Source organism: Rattus norvegicus, chromosome 1 (genome assembly GCF_036323735.1).
Source record: "Rattus norvegicus strain BN/NHsdMcwi chromosome 1, GRCr8, whole genome shotgun sequence".
NCBI classification, from domain to species: Eukaryota; Metazoa; Chordata; class Mammalia; order Rodentia; family Muridae; genus Rattus; species Rattus norvegicus.
Window position 1 is genome coordinate 228,344,938 of NC_086019.1, and position 17,849 is coordinate 228,362,786.

The window sequence follows — 17,849 nt, forward strand, 5'->3', positions numbered from 1 at the left end:
TCCCAGTTCCTTATCAGTCAGGAACACCTGCCTCTGTACCAAACCTCCAGCCCCACACCCATGCTTGGCTTCTACCCATCACATTACCCTGTAATGCTCATGTGCTCTTACTCTGTTCTATTCTCCATACACTGACTACATTTTCAGTAAGGTAACTTAATTCCTTTTTTAAAGAGCTTATTTTACTTTTCAAATTATGTGCCTGTGTGTGAGTTTATGAATGTGAGTGCCAGTGCTTGTGTTGACCAGAAGAAGGTGTTACATCCCCTGCAGCTGGGACAGTTGTGAACTGTCAGACACGGGTGCCCAGTTTCTAAACAATGAACAGGGACAACAGCTTTTGTGGGAGTTGGGGGTAACAACTTCAAAACTTCTCCGTATTTGGTTGATGTTTATTAAGACACTGATCCCTAATAAAGCTAATAACGCTCATAGCCTAATACCTGCAAGTCAGTTATATTAGCATGGTATTCATCAATCCAGCTCCAGATGGAGGCTGCTTACCTGTCCCAAGCCCTATCTTCACTTTATGCTTCAGGACATCGAGCACGTTCAGTAAGCCACTGCTCAGCCTGGAAAGAAAGAGGATGTGAGAACAAGCAGATCTCGGTGAGCTGACGGCAGAGGGACCCTGTCAATAAAGATGATGATGTCCTTAAAAACTGATTCTCATCCTTATTATTCCAAAGGTCAACAGTCGGTCAGACCAGGGTAGGAAAACAGTTAAGTAGAAAGGACGACAAAAAAATGCTTTCTGGCCCAGGTCACTCCAGGGAGTGTTGAGTTCCCTAGAAGAATTGGACTCAGGATCCCACAGAGGTTACTGGTTGACACTCTTGACTTCTTCCCTGTGTGTCAAACTCCCCAGTAGTCCTCTTCAAGATCAATACACCCCCCAATACACTATCTGTACAACTATAAGTTTCTAACCGAGCACCAATGGCTAGAATCATGTTGTCCACAAGTCCCCTAAACATAGACACAATATTTCTATGTCTATAGGCTGTTTGTTCGTTTCTTTTGCTGGAGAAACAAGCCACAACTTTCAGCTGACTCATGAATTTATGACCTTTAAGAAGGTTAAGAACATATTACAAATGAAACTTTCATATCCTGAGGAACGAAATAAGGTGAAGTCCTTCCTGGGCTCTCCTATATGAGTTTCATCTCACCACGTTCAGTAGCATAACAAAGCTATAAGTCCTTTCTAAACTCTGGAGTAGACCATTTCCTGGGGACATGCATCCTTTCATTGTGCTGTAAAACCTGAATGCAATTTGTTTTAAACTCTGTAGATTCTACTCCCTATAGCTGCACAAATGTGTGTGTGTGTGTGTGTGTGTGTGTGTGTGGGTGTGTGTGTGTGTGTGCGCGCGCATATACATGTAGAGATTTCCAGAGGTGTGGCACTCTTTAAATGTATACTCTGCAACAATGCCCTCTTCCACATACCTTCTTTCTTCACCTTAGAACAGGTGAACACCCATCTGCTTGGTTCCTTCCTCACTCACACCAAGAATAGAAACAGATCCAAAGAAAGAATAACTAAGAAAAACAAAAGAAATGCCAACCTACGCTGCCCACTAATAATCTACCAAGCAATTGTTGTCTACTTACGACAGATTAGAGTTGGGACAATGTGCAATGGATGCTCCTCGTTCACTGAAGACGTTCAGCTCTTCTTCAGAAAGGTAGCAGCCATGAGCCATCACTGTCTAGAGAGAAGAATATGCAGCATGGAGTTTACTGCCAGAAACGCTTGCACTAATACTCAGGACTAGACACTGCAAGAAGACACAGAAGCAGTCGCCTTCACAAGGACAGGTGCTATTATTTGAAAGGACAAATTCTCTGCATCCAAAGATTCATTACAAAGGCCTCAACAAATTTGTATGTTTTAACTATTGATCAATCAATGGATTGATTGATTGATTGGTTGGTTGGTTGTAGTGCTGGTGGTGATCAAACCCCAGAACTCTATCATTGAGCTCCATCTGAGCCCTATCTCTTGCTTTTGATTCTTTTTGCTCATTTACAACACAGGAAAGGGTCAGTCAGCTCATTCATGGCCTAGAAAATTCTGCCAGGTTGAACACATTATGATTTTTTTCATCTGTACTGTAGAAAAATTTCTGGCTGCTTTTCCTTTCTAAATCAATATGATGTGCTTCCAGTAGGCTGATGGTTGCTTATATTTATCAGAATTTTCTAAAAGTACATGGAATCTGTACATATGATTTTGTAAAGAACTGTGGGTTAACTATTGTAGATCGTTTGTTTTGGAGACAGGGTCTCGATAGAGCCCAAGCTAGCCTCATACTCATAATCTTCCTGCCTCAGCCTCTGGGTTGCTGGCATTTTTGGCACGAGTCACCAAATCTGAGAGAATTGTTCTTTATTTCTCTTACTAGTTTCAATATATATCAATGATTCTTAACCTAGACCATTAGTACATATAATTTTTTTTTTGTTTGTTTGTTTTTTGGCTATGTCATATCATAACAGATTTTAGTTAAGGAGGTAAAACTTTTTTTTTAGGTTGACCTTTTTTTTAATTTATTTAATACTTAATAATAATTCTTTGGTTTCCGGGCAAACATCCCCCTCCCCCCTCCCCTTCCTTATGGGTGTTCCCCTCCCAATCCTCCCCCCATTGCCGCCCTACCCCCAACAGTCTAGTTCACTGGGGGTTCAGTCTTAGCAGGACCCAGGGCTTCCCCTTCCACTGGTGCTCTTACTAGAATATTCATTGCTACCTATGAGGTCAGAGTCCAGGGTCAATCCATGTATAGTCTTTAGGTAGTGGCTTAGTCCCTGGAAGCTCTGGTTGCTTGGCATTGTTGTACCTATGGGGTCTCGAGCCCCTTCAAGCTCTTCCAGTTCTTTCTCTGATTCCTTCAACGGCGGTCCTATTCTCAGTTCAGTGGTTTGCTGCTGGCATTCGCCTATGTATTTGCTGTATTCTGGCTGTGTCTCTCAGGAGCAATCTACATCCGGCTCCTGTCGGTCTGCACTTCTTTGCTTCATCCATCTTGTCTAATTGGGTGGCTGTATATGTATGGGCCACATGTGGGGCAGGCTCTGAATGGGTGTTCCTTCAGTCTCTGTTTTAATCTTTGCCTCTCTATTCCCTGCCAAGGGTATTCTTGTTCCCCTTTTAGAGAAGGAGTGAAGCATTCACATTTTGATTATCCGTCTTGAGTTTCATTTGTTCTAGGCATCTAGGGTAATTCAAGCATTTGGGCTAATAGCCACTTATCAGTGAGTGCATACCATGTATGTCTTTCTGTGATTGGGTTAGCTCACTCAGGATGATATTTTCCAGTTCCAACCATTTGCCTACGAATTTCATAAAGCCGTTGTTTTTGATAGCTAGTAATATTCCATTGTGTAGATGTACCACATTTTCTGTATCCATTCCTCTGTTGAAGGGCATCTGGGTTCTTTCCAGCTTCTGGCTATTATAAATAAGGCTGCAATGAACATAGTGGAGCACGTGTCTTTTTTATATGTTGGGGCATCTTTTGGGTATATGCCCAAGAGAGGTATAGCTGGATCCTCAGGCAGTTCAATGTCCAATTTTCTGAGGAACCTCCAGACTGATTTCCAGAATGGTTGTACCAGTCTGCAATCCCACCAACAATGGAGGAGTGTTCCTCTTTCTCTGCATCCTCGCCAGCATCTGCTGTCACCTGAGTTTTTGATCTTAGCCATTCTCACTGGTGTGAGGTGAAATCTCAGGGTTGTTTTGATTTGCATTTCCCTTATGACTAAAGATGTTGAACATTTCTTTAGGTGTTTCTCAGCCATTCGGCATTCCTCAGCTGTGAATTCTTTGTTTAGCTCTGAACCCCATTTTTTAATAGGGTTATTTGTCTCCCTTCGGTCTAACTTCTTGAGTTCTTTGTATATTTTGGATATAAGGCCTCTATCTGTTGTAGGATTAGTAAAGATCTTTTCCCAATCTGTTGGTTGCCGATTTGTCCTAACCACAGTGAAGGAGGTAAAACTTAAGAAAGCAGGTGCCACACATTTGAGACCTCCCTAAACTTTCATCTTGCTAAGATTTATGGGTTTCAAGTATCAGTTAATTCTCTAAAAGTTCTTGTTTTACATGAATATAAAACTTATACCCAATTGTTTTCTCCTTTAGGAGGCATAGTTCTATGTGCAAAATTATTAATATAAACTTTCTCAACCTCTGTGCAAATAAAATTAACATGAAGATATAAGGTTAATTTATTAATCATATGGTAATATATGTAAAGAAGGATGAAACTTTCCATGTAAAATTTACATTATTTATGCAAATTGTTAACCTTTCAAATCACTTACACTCATATCTCTTTTTGTGTAGTTACTAAGAAATTACTTGCTGCAATAAACTCTCTAAGCAGTGTGTTCATGGAAGAGCAGGGCCAAAGGGTATATTGCTCTAATGAGGCCTCTTGCTACTCATACTGATTTTAATTAATTATAGAAGTAATACATTCTCCTTTTTCTAAACCTCAGAGTTTAAAGAATTAGTTCTGACATTCACTATGTATCGCTGGACAGTTGTCACCTGTGACAACATGCCAACACATATGCACATGTGCTTCCGACCAGATTGAGCCTTCTTCTGCAGAAGCATGCAAGCTTTGCTTTTTGTGAATGCTGGATGGAATTCTAATCATGTACATTTTATGATTGAGCCAATTTCTTCAGATTATTCATTTTCAAACTTCCCTGCATTATCAACATGCCTATTTCTTTTATACTCTTTGAAGAATTAACCCTTAAAATGGATATTCTGACTTGAAGGAGAGCACACTGATGCACCGATGAGCTAACTGTGAAAGCATCATTGGGGCAAAAGGTCATTCTTATCATCCCATGAAAAGCTTAGATTTAATGGTAGGGCTGAAACTTCAGACCCAGATTAACTGCATACACACACGTGCATAGAAAGACCAACACATACCATGCACACACATATATAGATAAGCATATGCATACATATAGGTTGGCAGGTAGGTATATAGAGAACTATGGATAGGGAAAGGGAAAGGGGTAGGGAGAAGATCGATGGTACACACCATGTACATATATCTATAGATGTACACATACAGAGAGATACACACACACTGGATTTACTCTAGTTCAGAAAATGCAGAACGCAGGCTGCAGAACAGTGGTCACTCCTGAGAGTTTAAAACTTAAAGGGCACAGCCTACTTTCCACAGATTATATCACAGTCCTGAACTTACTTTGTTTGTCAGAAGATTGTTTTTATCATAGACATCTGTGTAGTTTTTGTAGCCAGGGTATAAGCTTTTCACAGCTTCAATTTCTTCACGATTTTCACTTATATGGCTCTGCAAACAAAGAAATAATGTTTCCATTTCTTTCTGCAAAATAATTAATGCTGTAGCTCCCATCTCAACATGCTGTTGGTGGCTTCTGCTTGCTGCTTTTGTTGATGTGAGGGATAATGGATGAGAACATTAAAGTCTGTAGGTGGATTTTATTTTAAATGATTATATGCATTTTCTATGACAATTTATATGACAAAGGAACTGAATGTCCTGAACATGGCTCAGTTTGTGTGTGTGTGTGTGTGTGTGTGTGTGTGTGTGTGTGTGTGTGTGTGTGTGTGATATCTCTCAAGACAAATAGTTTTATTCAAGTCTTGAAACAAGTCTATAGCAAGAGCAAATATAGGTTCTAGTTCTCTTTAAGGGTATCCAGTGCCTTACCTGTAGCAGAATAGTTCAGTGACTATCAGAGGACAAATCTATAGTTTGTTCAAAAGAAGAATAAAATTGGAACAAAGAGCTGAATTCTGAGCCTAGTTATATGTCTTTGGGCAAGTCAATTCTTCTCTTAAGCTTCCACTTTTCACCACTCAATAAAAGTGTTGGGCCAGTTAAGTGATTTCCCATCTCTTAGCTGAAGATGTGAAATCATATTTCATGTGTGAAATTTTACAGAACCCAGTGCATTGGAGGCAGAAGGCAGACTTGGCTCGGGGCCTGTCCTCAGTCTGCCTCTTTTCTTCACCTTCTGAATGATGCTCTTATAGGAAACAAAAAGTTAAAATGGCAGATCTGGATAATCCTGCCTTCATCAGGAAGGAGCTCATGGGAATTCACACACAAACCAAGTGAGTCTGAGGAAACCACACCAAACTTTCATGAGGGCACCTGGAATCTGAGGGGACACAAAGTGTCTTCCACTGGAGCAGCTACCCAGTCTCTACAAAGAGCATTTCAGACTAATGGGTAGTGACAGTATGTCGATAAAACAATTCATGAGCCAATGATCATTTCCAAGACAACTTTACCATGCCTCTTTTTCTGTACCAAGAGGAGACATAGCAAGATTAGTAAGAGAAAAGATGAGCAAGGTTCTAACAGGTGATTTACATACATCGAACTCTATCTACAGTCAAAAGTAAATCCCAGTCTATCAGTGAAATGCATGGACCTAGCATGAGAGGAAGAACAACCAGGTGACGTGATTGAATAATACAAGTAAACGCACATCATCCTTTCCTCTAATTTGTAGCCAAAGATAATCTTGCATTTCTTTTCCTCCGTCTTCTGTGTGCTGTGCCATCATGCCCAGTTTATGCAATGGTAGGGCTCAACCTCAGGGTTTTGTGCATGCTAGGTGAGCGCTCTATTAACTGCACTACTTCTCCAGCCTAAAAATAGACATTTTTACATGTTCTTTTCATTTCCTTTTCCTGTAGCTTTAAGTATTGTTTGCACACACCCCCTAGCAAAAGAAAAAAAGAAAAGAAAGAAAAACATTCGGTTTCCAATGTGGAAATACTATCCAAATCCAGAACTTTATCACCAGAGAATAATTGTTGGAGACCGAATCCAAAATTCAAATACCACAAACAAGAAACAATAATCATGGGGAAGACACACTAATGGATCCTATGAATGTACAGTTTAAAAATAAGAAAATAAAAGGTAAGAAATCAATATGTTGCCTTCACCCCAACTTTGCCTTCCTTCCCTCTAATCCTGTCAGCTCAGAAAGAGGGGAGATTTTACTGCAGTGTGTAATTAAGTTTGAGTGGGGGAAGGGAACTCCTAATTTTAACCCAGCTGTGAGATTTTTAAAAAGCATTTTATTGCTAAATTGTAACAACTTAATGATAAAGGAAGATATACTTTTTGTTCCTGGTTTTAAATTAAGAAACTCAGAACAAAGGGATTTTAACTCACTTCTGTAAGGTAGAAATTAAGTTCTTTTTACTTTTCAAATAATAATTGGTTCTGCCACACATGAAGGTTCTAGAACATCAGGAGAGCATCAAATACAAGCAGGAAGGAAATGTATTAAATGCATTTTACCAAGAATGGGTAGTCTGATTGATCTTGCTATTCTTTATAAAGCTGTCTTGGCCTGACTAAGACTGATCAGCGAATATTGAGGATGAAAACAACTTTAGGCTTCTGACCTACAAAACTGACCAAATGTGTCAGTTGACATTAGTAAAGGTACCTCCTGGTGACATCAGTCAGTCAGGTCACCCCCTGCCCTGAAGTTCTTTGACTCTAGGAGATCTCAGTAGAACTACAGGTTACTAGAGATGACCTGAGGGTACCAAGGGATCTCGCAGGTATAGCCCGAGGCATAAACCAAAGACAAATGCCTACCTGGATGTACAGATCATGAGTCTTGGCGATGTTGCCAAGTTCACTCATCAGAGTCTCCGTGCAAGAAAGAGAAAATCGCGGGGTCACTATGGGTTTCACCCTTGAATACTGGAAATAGTAAAAAAGATAGGGGTGAGAAAAATGTGAAGATTATTGAACACAGCACCTTCCACAAACAATGTGATTTTATAAGTTTTGTATGAGTGAAAATCCCCAATTTCTAGTTCACAGAGGTTCTGGGTTCCAAAAACGGCTCGTCACTGAAAAGAGAGGTCTTCAGCATCAAGTTTGCAGAAGAAAGTTCTATGTCTAATTACAGGCAATTCCCTCACCATTACCTCAAATGATATAACTTGTAGAAGGTGGTAGCTCATTTCCTTGCTTATACCTTGAGGAGATGTGCTGGCTGCCTCCTCAGAACTCCTTGGTAATACCTCAGTGTATGGCTGAGGATACTACTAGAAGGGTAGTAACAGATAGGGTCTACAAGCATCACCCTAACTCTCCCAGGATTAAACTGGAAGAAATTCTGAACACTTCTATGGTTTCCAATGTGACAGTGGAGAGGCATAAATAAGGGAAAGAAGGGCTAGGTTTAGTAACCTATGAATCTATTTGCTGAGCCATAAACCAGTTTCCACACTAGGCTTGGAAGCAAGAAATAGCACTGTCTTCCCAGGCCCTAGAATGCCAGGGCAAAGCAGATGCCTGGCTGACTATGCATGGACTATGATGTACCACAGGACCATGTCTGAACATAGCCTGTTTTTCTATCCACACTGGAGACTAGCAGCAGACAGAACCAATGGAGAGGGGGCTATCAAACAGGTCCTCAGTGCCCACATGCCACCTATCTTCATGGATCAGGCAGTCCTCCCTCCTCAGAGACCAATGTTACAAAATTAGACCAGGAAGGAGAAACGCAGTGGAGATGGGAGGGCTGAGTTGAGAAGGTGACTCTTGAGGACACTGACTGGACCACCATACCTTAAATGATGGTTTGTATCTTAAATGTCTCACAAACTCATGTTGGGGGAAGGATCTTGGCTGAGAGTGCTATTGGGAGATGACAAAACCTTTGTGACATAGAGCCATTGAGGAGAGAATAAGCTGTGACCTCTGGGAAGCCATGAAGTGAGCAGCTTCCTTCTGCCTACCTCCTCTCCCATCATGCTCTGCCTCACCATAGGCCTACAAGCCACCAGACCAAGTGATCATAGACTAGAGCTGTCTGAAACCAGGAGTCAAAACAAACCTTCCTTTCTTATAACTTGCTTACCTCAGGTATTCTGTCACTGTGACAGACAGTTGACCAATGCACTTAGGCTAAGAGCTTCGTGAACTTGGGATGGAGCTCATATATCTGACTAAACTTGGGTTCTCTGCCACAAATAGACAAAGGGCATGGGAACCAAAAGTAGGTGCACGCAATATCCCTGAAGCTGTAAATAAGTGCGGCAAACATAAAGTTTGTAGCACATTTTAATACTGAATAACCAAGTCCACTAAAATCAGGTAATTATTCCTGACTACAAAACTGTACTTCAAAAAAAAAACTCTAAATATAGTATCATATGAGTCTTCACCAGAAAGCAAAAACCAGAAGCGTCTATGAATTTGACAGTTCAAATTTGTATGTGTAAATGAGACCATGCAGTATTTCTCTTCTGAATTGGGTGTATTTCATTTAAATAATACAGTCCAGATTCATCAATGCTATCTCAAATAACAATATCATTTTTACAAATGAATAATATCCCATTATTGTGCACATATGTGTATAATATATATGAAACATTTAAATTGTATACTATCCCACATATATATAGATGTTTGTGTAAACATATATGTATATAAAATTAGTTTTTTTTATCTATCCATCCATAGGCTTCTAGATTGCTTCCATATTTGGGTTATGGCAAAGAAAGATGCAGTAAACATAAGTGCACATATCTCTCCAAGATCCTGATTTTGTTTTCTTTATAGACACCCAAGAATGGGGTTTCTGGATCATATGAGATGTTGACCAAAGGGCATGAGTTCTCATTCATAAAACGAACACATTCGCCAGACTTTTGAGCAGTCCTGTCCTTACACGTGTAACTAGATCTCGCTGTGACCACCTTCCAACACTGCATGTATGTGATAGGCCATCACCCTGTACATCCCAAAACTCATGGTCTTTGCCAAATATTTTCACTGGTAAAAATCTGACCTGTCTGAGATGAGCCACCAGGTATGCTGTGTTACCAATCAATGGTTCTAGGAAAACACCTCTTATGAAGAGGCAAAGCCATAGGCACACAGATTAACTTAACAAATCCTACAGTTAACAGAGCTGCATGCCAGATGAAAATGGAACAAATTCACTTACATTCTTTTGAAGCATTTCTGACACAAATCTGAAATGAAGCAACAAATGCAAAGTTAGAAAAGTTAATTATTTGCAAATAAATGTTTCTAACAGCGTGGGGGCTCACCACCACTACCTAAAGGTTAACAAGGAATAATTATTCAGCTTTTTCTTTGATAGCAAAAGAGGGAGAGGAAAGTCACAGTGAATATTGTCCCGTGACATCTTGTGGGTCATTCTGAACATCCACGCAGGTCCCAGGCTGTGCTATTGACCTCAATTCTGTGTGATACAGTTGCAGCAAGTCATGATCCATGATAGGCACAGACTCTTAGGCACACCCAGGTACTTGGAAGCCTTGGACTCTGTACTTCTAATCCCCTCTTATGTGGAAGTTACTTATGCACACAGTATCACTATCAGTCTCCAAGGCCAGCGTCTGACAAGGGGTAGATATTAGAGGAAGGCGAAGGACTATGACAGAGGTATTTATCTGCAAAGTGTATGGAGAAAGGGACAAGTGGTGAATCTGAGGACTTCTGCCTGCTCGAACAGTAACAATTTTCCTACAAAATAGTTAATTCTGTCCTGGCCAGAAAAGATTGTCATTAGTTGCTTCCTTCTGGGATGCTTTCGGACTAAAATGTGAATTGAGAGCCTGGGGATGTAGCTTTGGGATAGACACTTCCCAGGTGAGAACAGAGCCCTTGGCTCCATGTTTACTCTCAGGGAAGACAAATTATGGGTTAAGGTACAGTGACCACGGCAGGGGACTGTGCAGAAGCCGAGCATAAGGCCAGTGTTGACAACAGAGAGGCTGCCATCTTCCAGGGATTATATTCGTCTCTCAACCTAACACTCCAGAGGAAACATGCTCAAAGTGAGAGAAGCCCATACAATAGAAGCAAGACGGGGATTTAAACTTAGGCCTGGAAAGTGTGAACCTAAAGAAATTGCTCCTGTGTATCTCCTGATTATCACAATGCAATACAGTGGCATTCCTGTTTCAAGATGACGTGAAAAAGCTCTCAAAGATCACGTGAGAAAAGGCAATAACGTCCCCAGTGTTATATGAAACTGAACATAATGGAAACTCAGGAACTAACATAACCCACCACCAAAAGTCATTTAGGAGGCTGTGGATATGATCCAAGTAGTTCATATACGCCTATAGAAATGTCACAGCATGGGACATTTGCAAGTATTATTGAACATAATTTAATGAGCAGGGCACCATACTTAACAAATCTGGTCTTCTGGAAGAACCCTGGCCTAATACGGGATACTTTTTATTTTTTTTAAAAAAAAGCATAATTTTTTAAAAGAAAGAATTCTTCATTTATGGAGCTGAAGAGATGGTGTAGTACGTAGGAGCACTTGCAATGCCAAGCATGATGACCTGATTTTTGAACCCCCAGCACCAATGTAAAAAAAAAAAAAAGATCCGGGCAAGCCTCCAATGCCAGTGCTGGGGCTCAGAGATCAGTGCATGCTCAGGACTAAAAACATGCAGTTCCGTGAGACCCTGTCTCAAGGGAGTAAGACAGAGTGGCAGGGCAGGACACCCAGCATCCTCCTCTGACCTCCACGGATGCATATACTAGCACACACAATTTCACACAACACGTGCACAAACATAAACAAATGTACACTTTTCAAAAGAAGCTCCAATTTTATAAAATGGTCTAAATCTGCTTAGTGATCTTGGCATACTAGAAGGGGGACATAATTTGTTTTTCAACTTTAACGCTACATCTGAAGAAGACTCTAGAATATCCCGCTACATCTCTTGGACTTTAAAAGAAATTGCTTCTTCACATGATCCTCTCCCTCTTTCTTGAAACTTCTGTTGTGGGGGTGGGAGTGGGGGGCAAAAGCAGGAGGTTGGGTATGACAGGAGATGAGAGAAACACTGTAGTAATGAGAGGGTCACAGTGTGGGAATCTGGGAAATGCTCCACTCTGTTCTTACAATGTCCTTATCAAGAACCACTTTCTTATGATTTCAAAAGCAACCCTTCCAAACTATGCACTCAAAACTCTAACCTTTCCCACTTGACTCTTAAAGAGATTGTGCACTGGAACATATTTCTATTTTTTAAAATCATTTTTAGTGAAGTATAATTTACATATTATAAAGTTCATCCATTTTGATGTGTTCTATTCAATAATTTTAGCAAATTTACTGGGTTGTAGAGTTATCATAATAATATAGTCTTTGAATTCGTCTCCAGAGAGATATCCCCTGGGTATGTAGGCAGGCTATAGACAGTTGTTTCCTGGCAACAGCAAACCTCTCCCACTTTATGTCTCATGCATGGACCTGCATTTTCTCTAAACTCAATATACACGAACGTTTATAAAGTGTGCCCTTTTATGTTACCCTTTTCTTAGAATAATAATTTTAAAGTTCATCATGTTGTAACCACTTTTCTTTTCTCATAGCTGATCAATTTTATTGTACATCATATTCCCTGCATCTACACACCATATGTGTAGACATGTCAGATGTGTGTCTGATAGCCTTGGTCACATGATCCTCTCCCTCTTTCTTGCAACTCCCAGGATTAACTGAAGAATGGCTGCAAATCTGACATCTGGAAATTGGAGGAACCAGACCCTCAGCCTAGGTTCCTCTGAGAACAGGATACCTTGTGTTTTTTCCTTTTGTTTTGTTAATATTATTTCATATGTGCATTTGTCTGCATATGTGAGTATACATCTGCATGTAGTGCCTTTGGAGAGCAGAGGAGCATATCAGATACCCTAGAACTGGAATTACAGATGTGTATATAACCATGCGTGCTGGGAACCAAGGCCAAGTTAGGTACTGCTGAGCCCTCTCTCTAGCCCCATCCTGCAGTTTTTTAAACTCAGTGAGCCAAGTGTCCACCTGGACTAAAACCCCAGCTAGAGTGTGTTTGAGGGTTCCCCACTTTAGTGCAATTCTGGCTATATATAGATGAGTCTCCATTCATCCTCAGCAGCTCTGCTGAGCATTTCGAACTAGCCTGCTTGGGGTCCTAGGCTTCTACTCTCCCCTGTTGTCTATCTGTGACAGAGAGCCATGTCATGCTGAACTTGTAATATAGCATGGATTATCTCTACCCTCTTGCAACATATTGCTTAGATTCCTGTCCTGGAACTGACACTGGTAAATCTGGGGCACCTCCTTGAATGTTGCATCTATGAGAGGTGACTTGACAACCAGCCACATTAGTCTCTTCATGTGCACCTGCTATGTTGTCTCTGTCCACACCATGGGTTGACATTTCTATCTGCATATGGTGCTCTATCCTCTATCCTTTGAGATACCCCAAACAAGCTATTCACATCCTCTGATGAACTCACTCTATGCCCAGAAGCCCTAGAACAGGCACTTTGGTCTCTACCACTCAGTGTCTCTTGTGACTGTATGTCATAGTTGAATGTGTCTAGATCTTTTACTATGTGTCCACAGGTATGGGGTAAGGGTACATCAGGAATACAGCTGTGTCTGTTCTATCTCCTCATGTAACAGTTGTGAAGAGGAGAGATTCTAGTTCAGTACTTGTATATGCTGTGGTCATTCCAGGATTCATACAGATATTTTTCTTTCTAGGACAGGATATAATGATGGTGGTGCTAGGTGGTTATAACACATGGACAACCCACGGAAAGGACACAGGGTAAAATCTCACACTGGTGTTTTTGGGTGACTTAACTAGAGAAAATGTCTCTGCTTTGTACCTCTTCCTGATTCTTTGTGCCAGAGAAGCACATCTTCTTTGGTTGTTTAAAACAATACCTTTGCTTTGGTTTTGATAAAGGGTCTCACTGCATGGCTAAGGCTGCCTTACAACTCATGATCCTCCCCTCTCAGTGTCTCACATACTTGGATTGTAGGCATGTACCATTGTGCCTAAGACATTTTTACGGAAATGTCTGTCACTTATTTACCAATGTAACATTTTCCATAACCTCCCATGTTTTCTGTAAGTGATCCCTCACACCATTGTTCTTGAGCATGGGTGTGCATAGAAAATGCTTTTATGTATGCCTCTGACTCTTCTTTCTACATTAAATATGACATGAGACCCATGTCATCCTAAAAGGAACTCTACATTTAAAGTCATAGAGATTCATTGTACTAAATTCTAGCTCTGCACTTTAATCTACACTATGAACGTGGTTTGGATGAGTGTCCAACAAAGGTTCATGTGCCAAAGGTTGGACTCCAGGTTGGTGCTATTAGGAAATAGGGTATCTTAGAAATTGGGGCCTGTTGGGACATCTATAGGTCATTGGGAATGTATCCCTAGGAGGCTACATTTTAGGGTTCTGGTCCATACTCTCTGTACGGCTGTCTTTTCTCACTCGTGAGATAAGCAGTATATCTTTCCATTGACTCCTATCTCATCAAAAGCATGTAAGCACTAAACCATACACTGAAACCTCTAGAACAATAACCTCGAAGAAATGTTTTCTCTTTATAAAACAATTATCTCAGACATTACATCGGACTAATATAAATAGACTACACAAAGGATACGGACAAGTTACCCAGGCTATGTCGGATCCATTTTCTTGTCATTAAAATAAAACAAAAACCAGACACTTCATGGGGCTTTCTATGAGGGTCAAGAATGGTATGTGAGTGACCCACTGAACAATATCACATGTTTGAGCATTGTGGATTAACGAGATACTGCAACAATCTGAAAATTGTCACTGTGCTCAGATCTCAAGTGGGTCATAATGGTATCTACTTTCCTATCTCCATTTCACACTCCATCAGAATAGCAGATAAATCATCCAAAATATAGATCAACTCCACCCCACCCCCCAAAGCATACTACCTCTCTGTCTCCTTGACTGACTCCTCGGTGGTCTCCTTGTATTCTGGAACAGTGTTATTTAAATCCATGCATACTTTGCCCACAAATGCTCGCTGCCCAAATTTATCTGTGAAGCAAACAGAAAGAATCTAAAAATGTGCTTCTTTTTTTTTTTAAAAAAAAAGAAAAACCACTTTAAAAAAAAGAAAAACCACTTAAAAAAAAAGAAAAACCACTTAAATTAAAAGTCACTCTAAAAAGTAAGAGTGTTAAGAATTGTCTATCTCCACACTGTGACAATAAGAAAGCCACTAAATTCAACAAATAATAACTAGTCTTCCATCCAGCCCCCATCCCATTCCCAGCCTGTCAGGAAATAACCAGGTATTTTACACTTCTTATTTGCCGTTTCCTTTTGGTTAAACAGTTTGTCCATGTTTCTAACAATATTATAACTATCGTGACACTCATCTTCCCTTATGGTACCAAAGAGGATAAGATTTTCAGATCCTAGAAAATGCATTAATATTCCTCATCATAGCAAGTTTTCTCCTTTCCCCCATTTGGTTGTCTACCTGCTACCCTCCTGCCATCACTAGATGCATCCAGTGCCCCTATCCTAGTTAAACACAGCATATGAAATGTTAGGAACACTGATCCTGAGTAACTGACTTGGATTTGACTCCTTGCCCCTGTGATTACTCCAAGATGGTAGCGACACTTGTGATTCTGTTATAGGTACCAGACATTGTACAAAATACTCAGCCCTAAAGGGCTGTCTGTTGTCTACTGATGACCTCATAGCACAGACAGCTTAACTAAGGCACAAAGATGTTCGCATGTTCACATAGCTGGGAAGCAGAACTGAGCCTAGATTTCCACATATATCCAAGTCCTGCTTGTCTGAGTTCTAGACTCCAGTGTCCCAGAGTCCACTGCGCTGTGCAGGATGGTAAGAAATACAGAAGGAAAGAACCATGAGGCGCATGGTTCTTAGATGCTCCGGCCTAGCTTCCCCTAACCACAGCAGCGCAGATACTGTTATCATTGACTGAATGCCTAACGGTGCTGGCAGTGAAGGACCTTCGTCAGATGTCCTGGGGGAACTTGTATTTCAGTTGAGCTACATAGGTGGCCTTGTTTTACAACGTTCCTTTGTTAGCATTTTGTCTAAGCCAGGTAAGCCTGACTCACTATAAAAGGAGCTGCTAGTCCCACCCCTCTTGCTCTTGTCTTCCTGCCCCCACCCTTTTCCCACCCTGCATTCCCTCCCCCCCCTCCACATACTCATGATGGGCCTCTCTTCCTTTCTCTGCTTCTATTACCCTCTCAACTCCCCTCCCCATGCCCTGAATAAACTCTATTCTATAACTTACTATCATGTGGCTGGTTTCTCAGGGAAAAGAATGCCTCAGCATGGGAGGTACCCTCTTCCCCTATACCTCACCACACATTCATAAAACATATCCCCTCTCTTTTTATCTTTTTATAAACACATCATCCTTGCTGTCACGAGCCTTTGAAAAGGCTTTCTGCCACTCTCTCCCTGGGGGGTTATTTTAATATTAGTCATCATCAGATTAATCCCTAAACATCTTTCTTATTATATCACTCCTTTTGAGTCTCTGGTGTATATTCAAGGCCCTCTGTGGTCTGAACATCCTCACCTGCCTTTGCCTCTTCTGAGAACTTTCATGATCATTTTTAGTGTCAACAACCAGCCATTGGTATCAACTATGTTGGATCCCAACAGCATGGCAAATACAAAATCAGCCAACAGTGCTTGCCAAGTACTTGCTATATGTCAGACACTGCCTTGGGTACGTGTGGAATCATCAACCTAAATCTAGGCTCAGTTCTGCTTCCCAACTATGTGGACATATAAATATCTGGCTTTAATCTATCTGTGCTAAGAGGGTATCAGTAGATGTCAGACGGCCGTTTAGGGCTGAGTATTTTGTACAATGTCTGATACCTATAACAGGTGTTACTAAAATTATTAATTAATATGTTTAGGTATCCTTTCTGATTCTTTTAGGACAATGATTATCTTCTATATCACTGTACTCTAGCATCGAGCACCAAGGCCCTGAATCTAGCTAACTGCTAAGACCTATCCATGGATTGCAACGTAACAAACTGTTGTCACAGCTCCACTGATAACGGTGCTCTAAAGAGTCTCGAATCAAAACGCAAAATTCCCATCTATAAATATTATCTTGGAATCAGAACCCATATAGAAACAATTAAATCATTTAAACAGTAAAAATCCATTTAAGACTCTGGGATATTCATTGTCACTTACAAAGTAAAAATGCTCAAATTCTAGATCCAAAGGCACAGTTTCCCACCATATAAGCTATTGCTAGGCACGCTCTGGTTGTCTTTGCTTGATAAGCCCCTAAATCTTGTTTTAGCTGCTCACCTGTAATTTCCGCAAGGATCAGGGATGAGTCAGTGTGAATTGTTCCAAAGTAGCATGCCGTGGTGGTGCCGTTCTTTAGTGTTCTCCTCTAAAAATAAACCACAAGAAATCCTGAATCGCATGTGCTCAGAAAAGTCACATGGCACACATGGATGAAAATAGAAGTCTGGTTTTTAATTTTAAGATGTGTTTATTTAAAGGTATGCCATCTTGATGTGGAAGAGACTAAGTAAATGGCAAGAGTATTTATAATCTAAAAGTGTGAGCTTAAGAAGTTGGCGCTTCTGATTTCCTAGATTTACATGCTTGGGTGTTCCAGAGGTCATAAAATGAGATGCCAATTAACTCCTTTTTCCTTGGGACTGTTTGAGGCTATTTGGATTTTTAATCTGCGAGTCTACAAATGGGATTTTTTTCTGTGTATGACTAAGTAAAATTATTCAGCTAGACTTTTGCTTCAACCTGGCAGAACAAGTAACATTATGTCTTTTTTTCCTTAGCAAATTTTCCTTAGCACTTGCACTGCAATAAGTGAGAGCAGCATAGATTAATTCCCAAGAAAAACACAAGATGAAACAACAGCAGAGGAAACCACGG

The 17,849-nt window shown here is 40.6% G+C and overlaps 1 protein-coding gene and 1 long non-coding RNA gene across 2 annotated transcripts in view; one reads left to right on the forward strand and one right to left on the reverse strand.

Annotated features, from left to right (window-relative positions):
• Positions 1-17,849, forward strand: part of LOC120100000 (uncharacterized) — an 87,299-nt gene that overhangs the window by 29,272 nt on the left and 40,178 nt on the right. The window lies entirely within an intron of this gene.
• Positions 1-17,849, reverse strand: part of Gda (guanine deaminase) — a 75,501-nt gene that overhangs the window by 11,537 nt on the left and 46,115 nt on the right. Inside the window, exons 4-10 of the mRNA NM_031776.2 lie at positions 17,253-17,340; positions 14,849-14,954; positions 10,033-10,060; positions 7,659-7,766; positions 5,250-5,357; positions 1,618-1,715; positions 505-572 (exon numbers count right to left, since the gene is read on the reverse strand). Coding sequence (NP_113964.2) covers positions 505-572; positions 1,618-1,715; positions 5,250-5,357; positions 7,659-7,766; positions 10,033-10,060; positions 14,849-14,954; positions 17,253-17,340 — 604 coding nt within the window. The remainder of the gene's footprint in view (positions 1-504; positions 573-1,617; positions 1,716-5,249; positions 5,358-7,658; positions 7,767-10,032; positions 10,061-14,848; positions 14,955-17,252; positions 17,341-17,849) is intronic.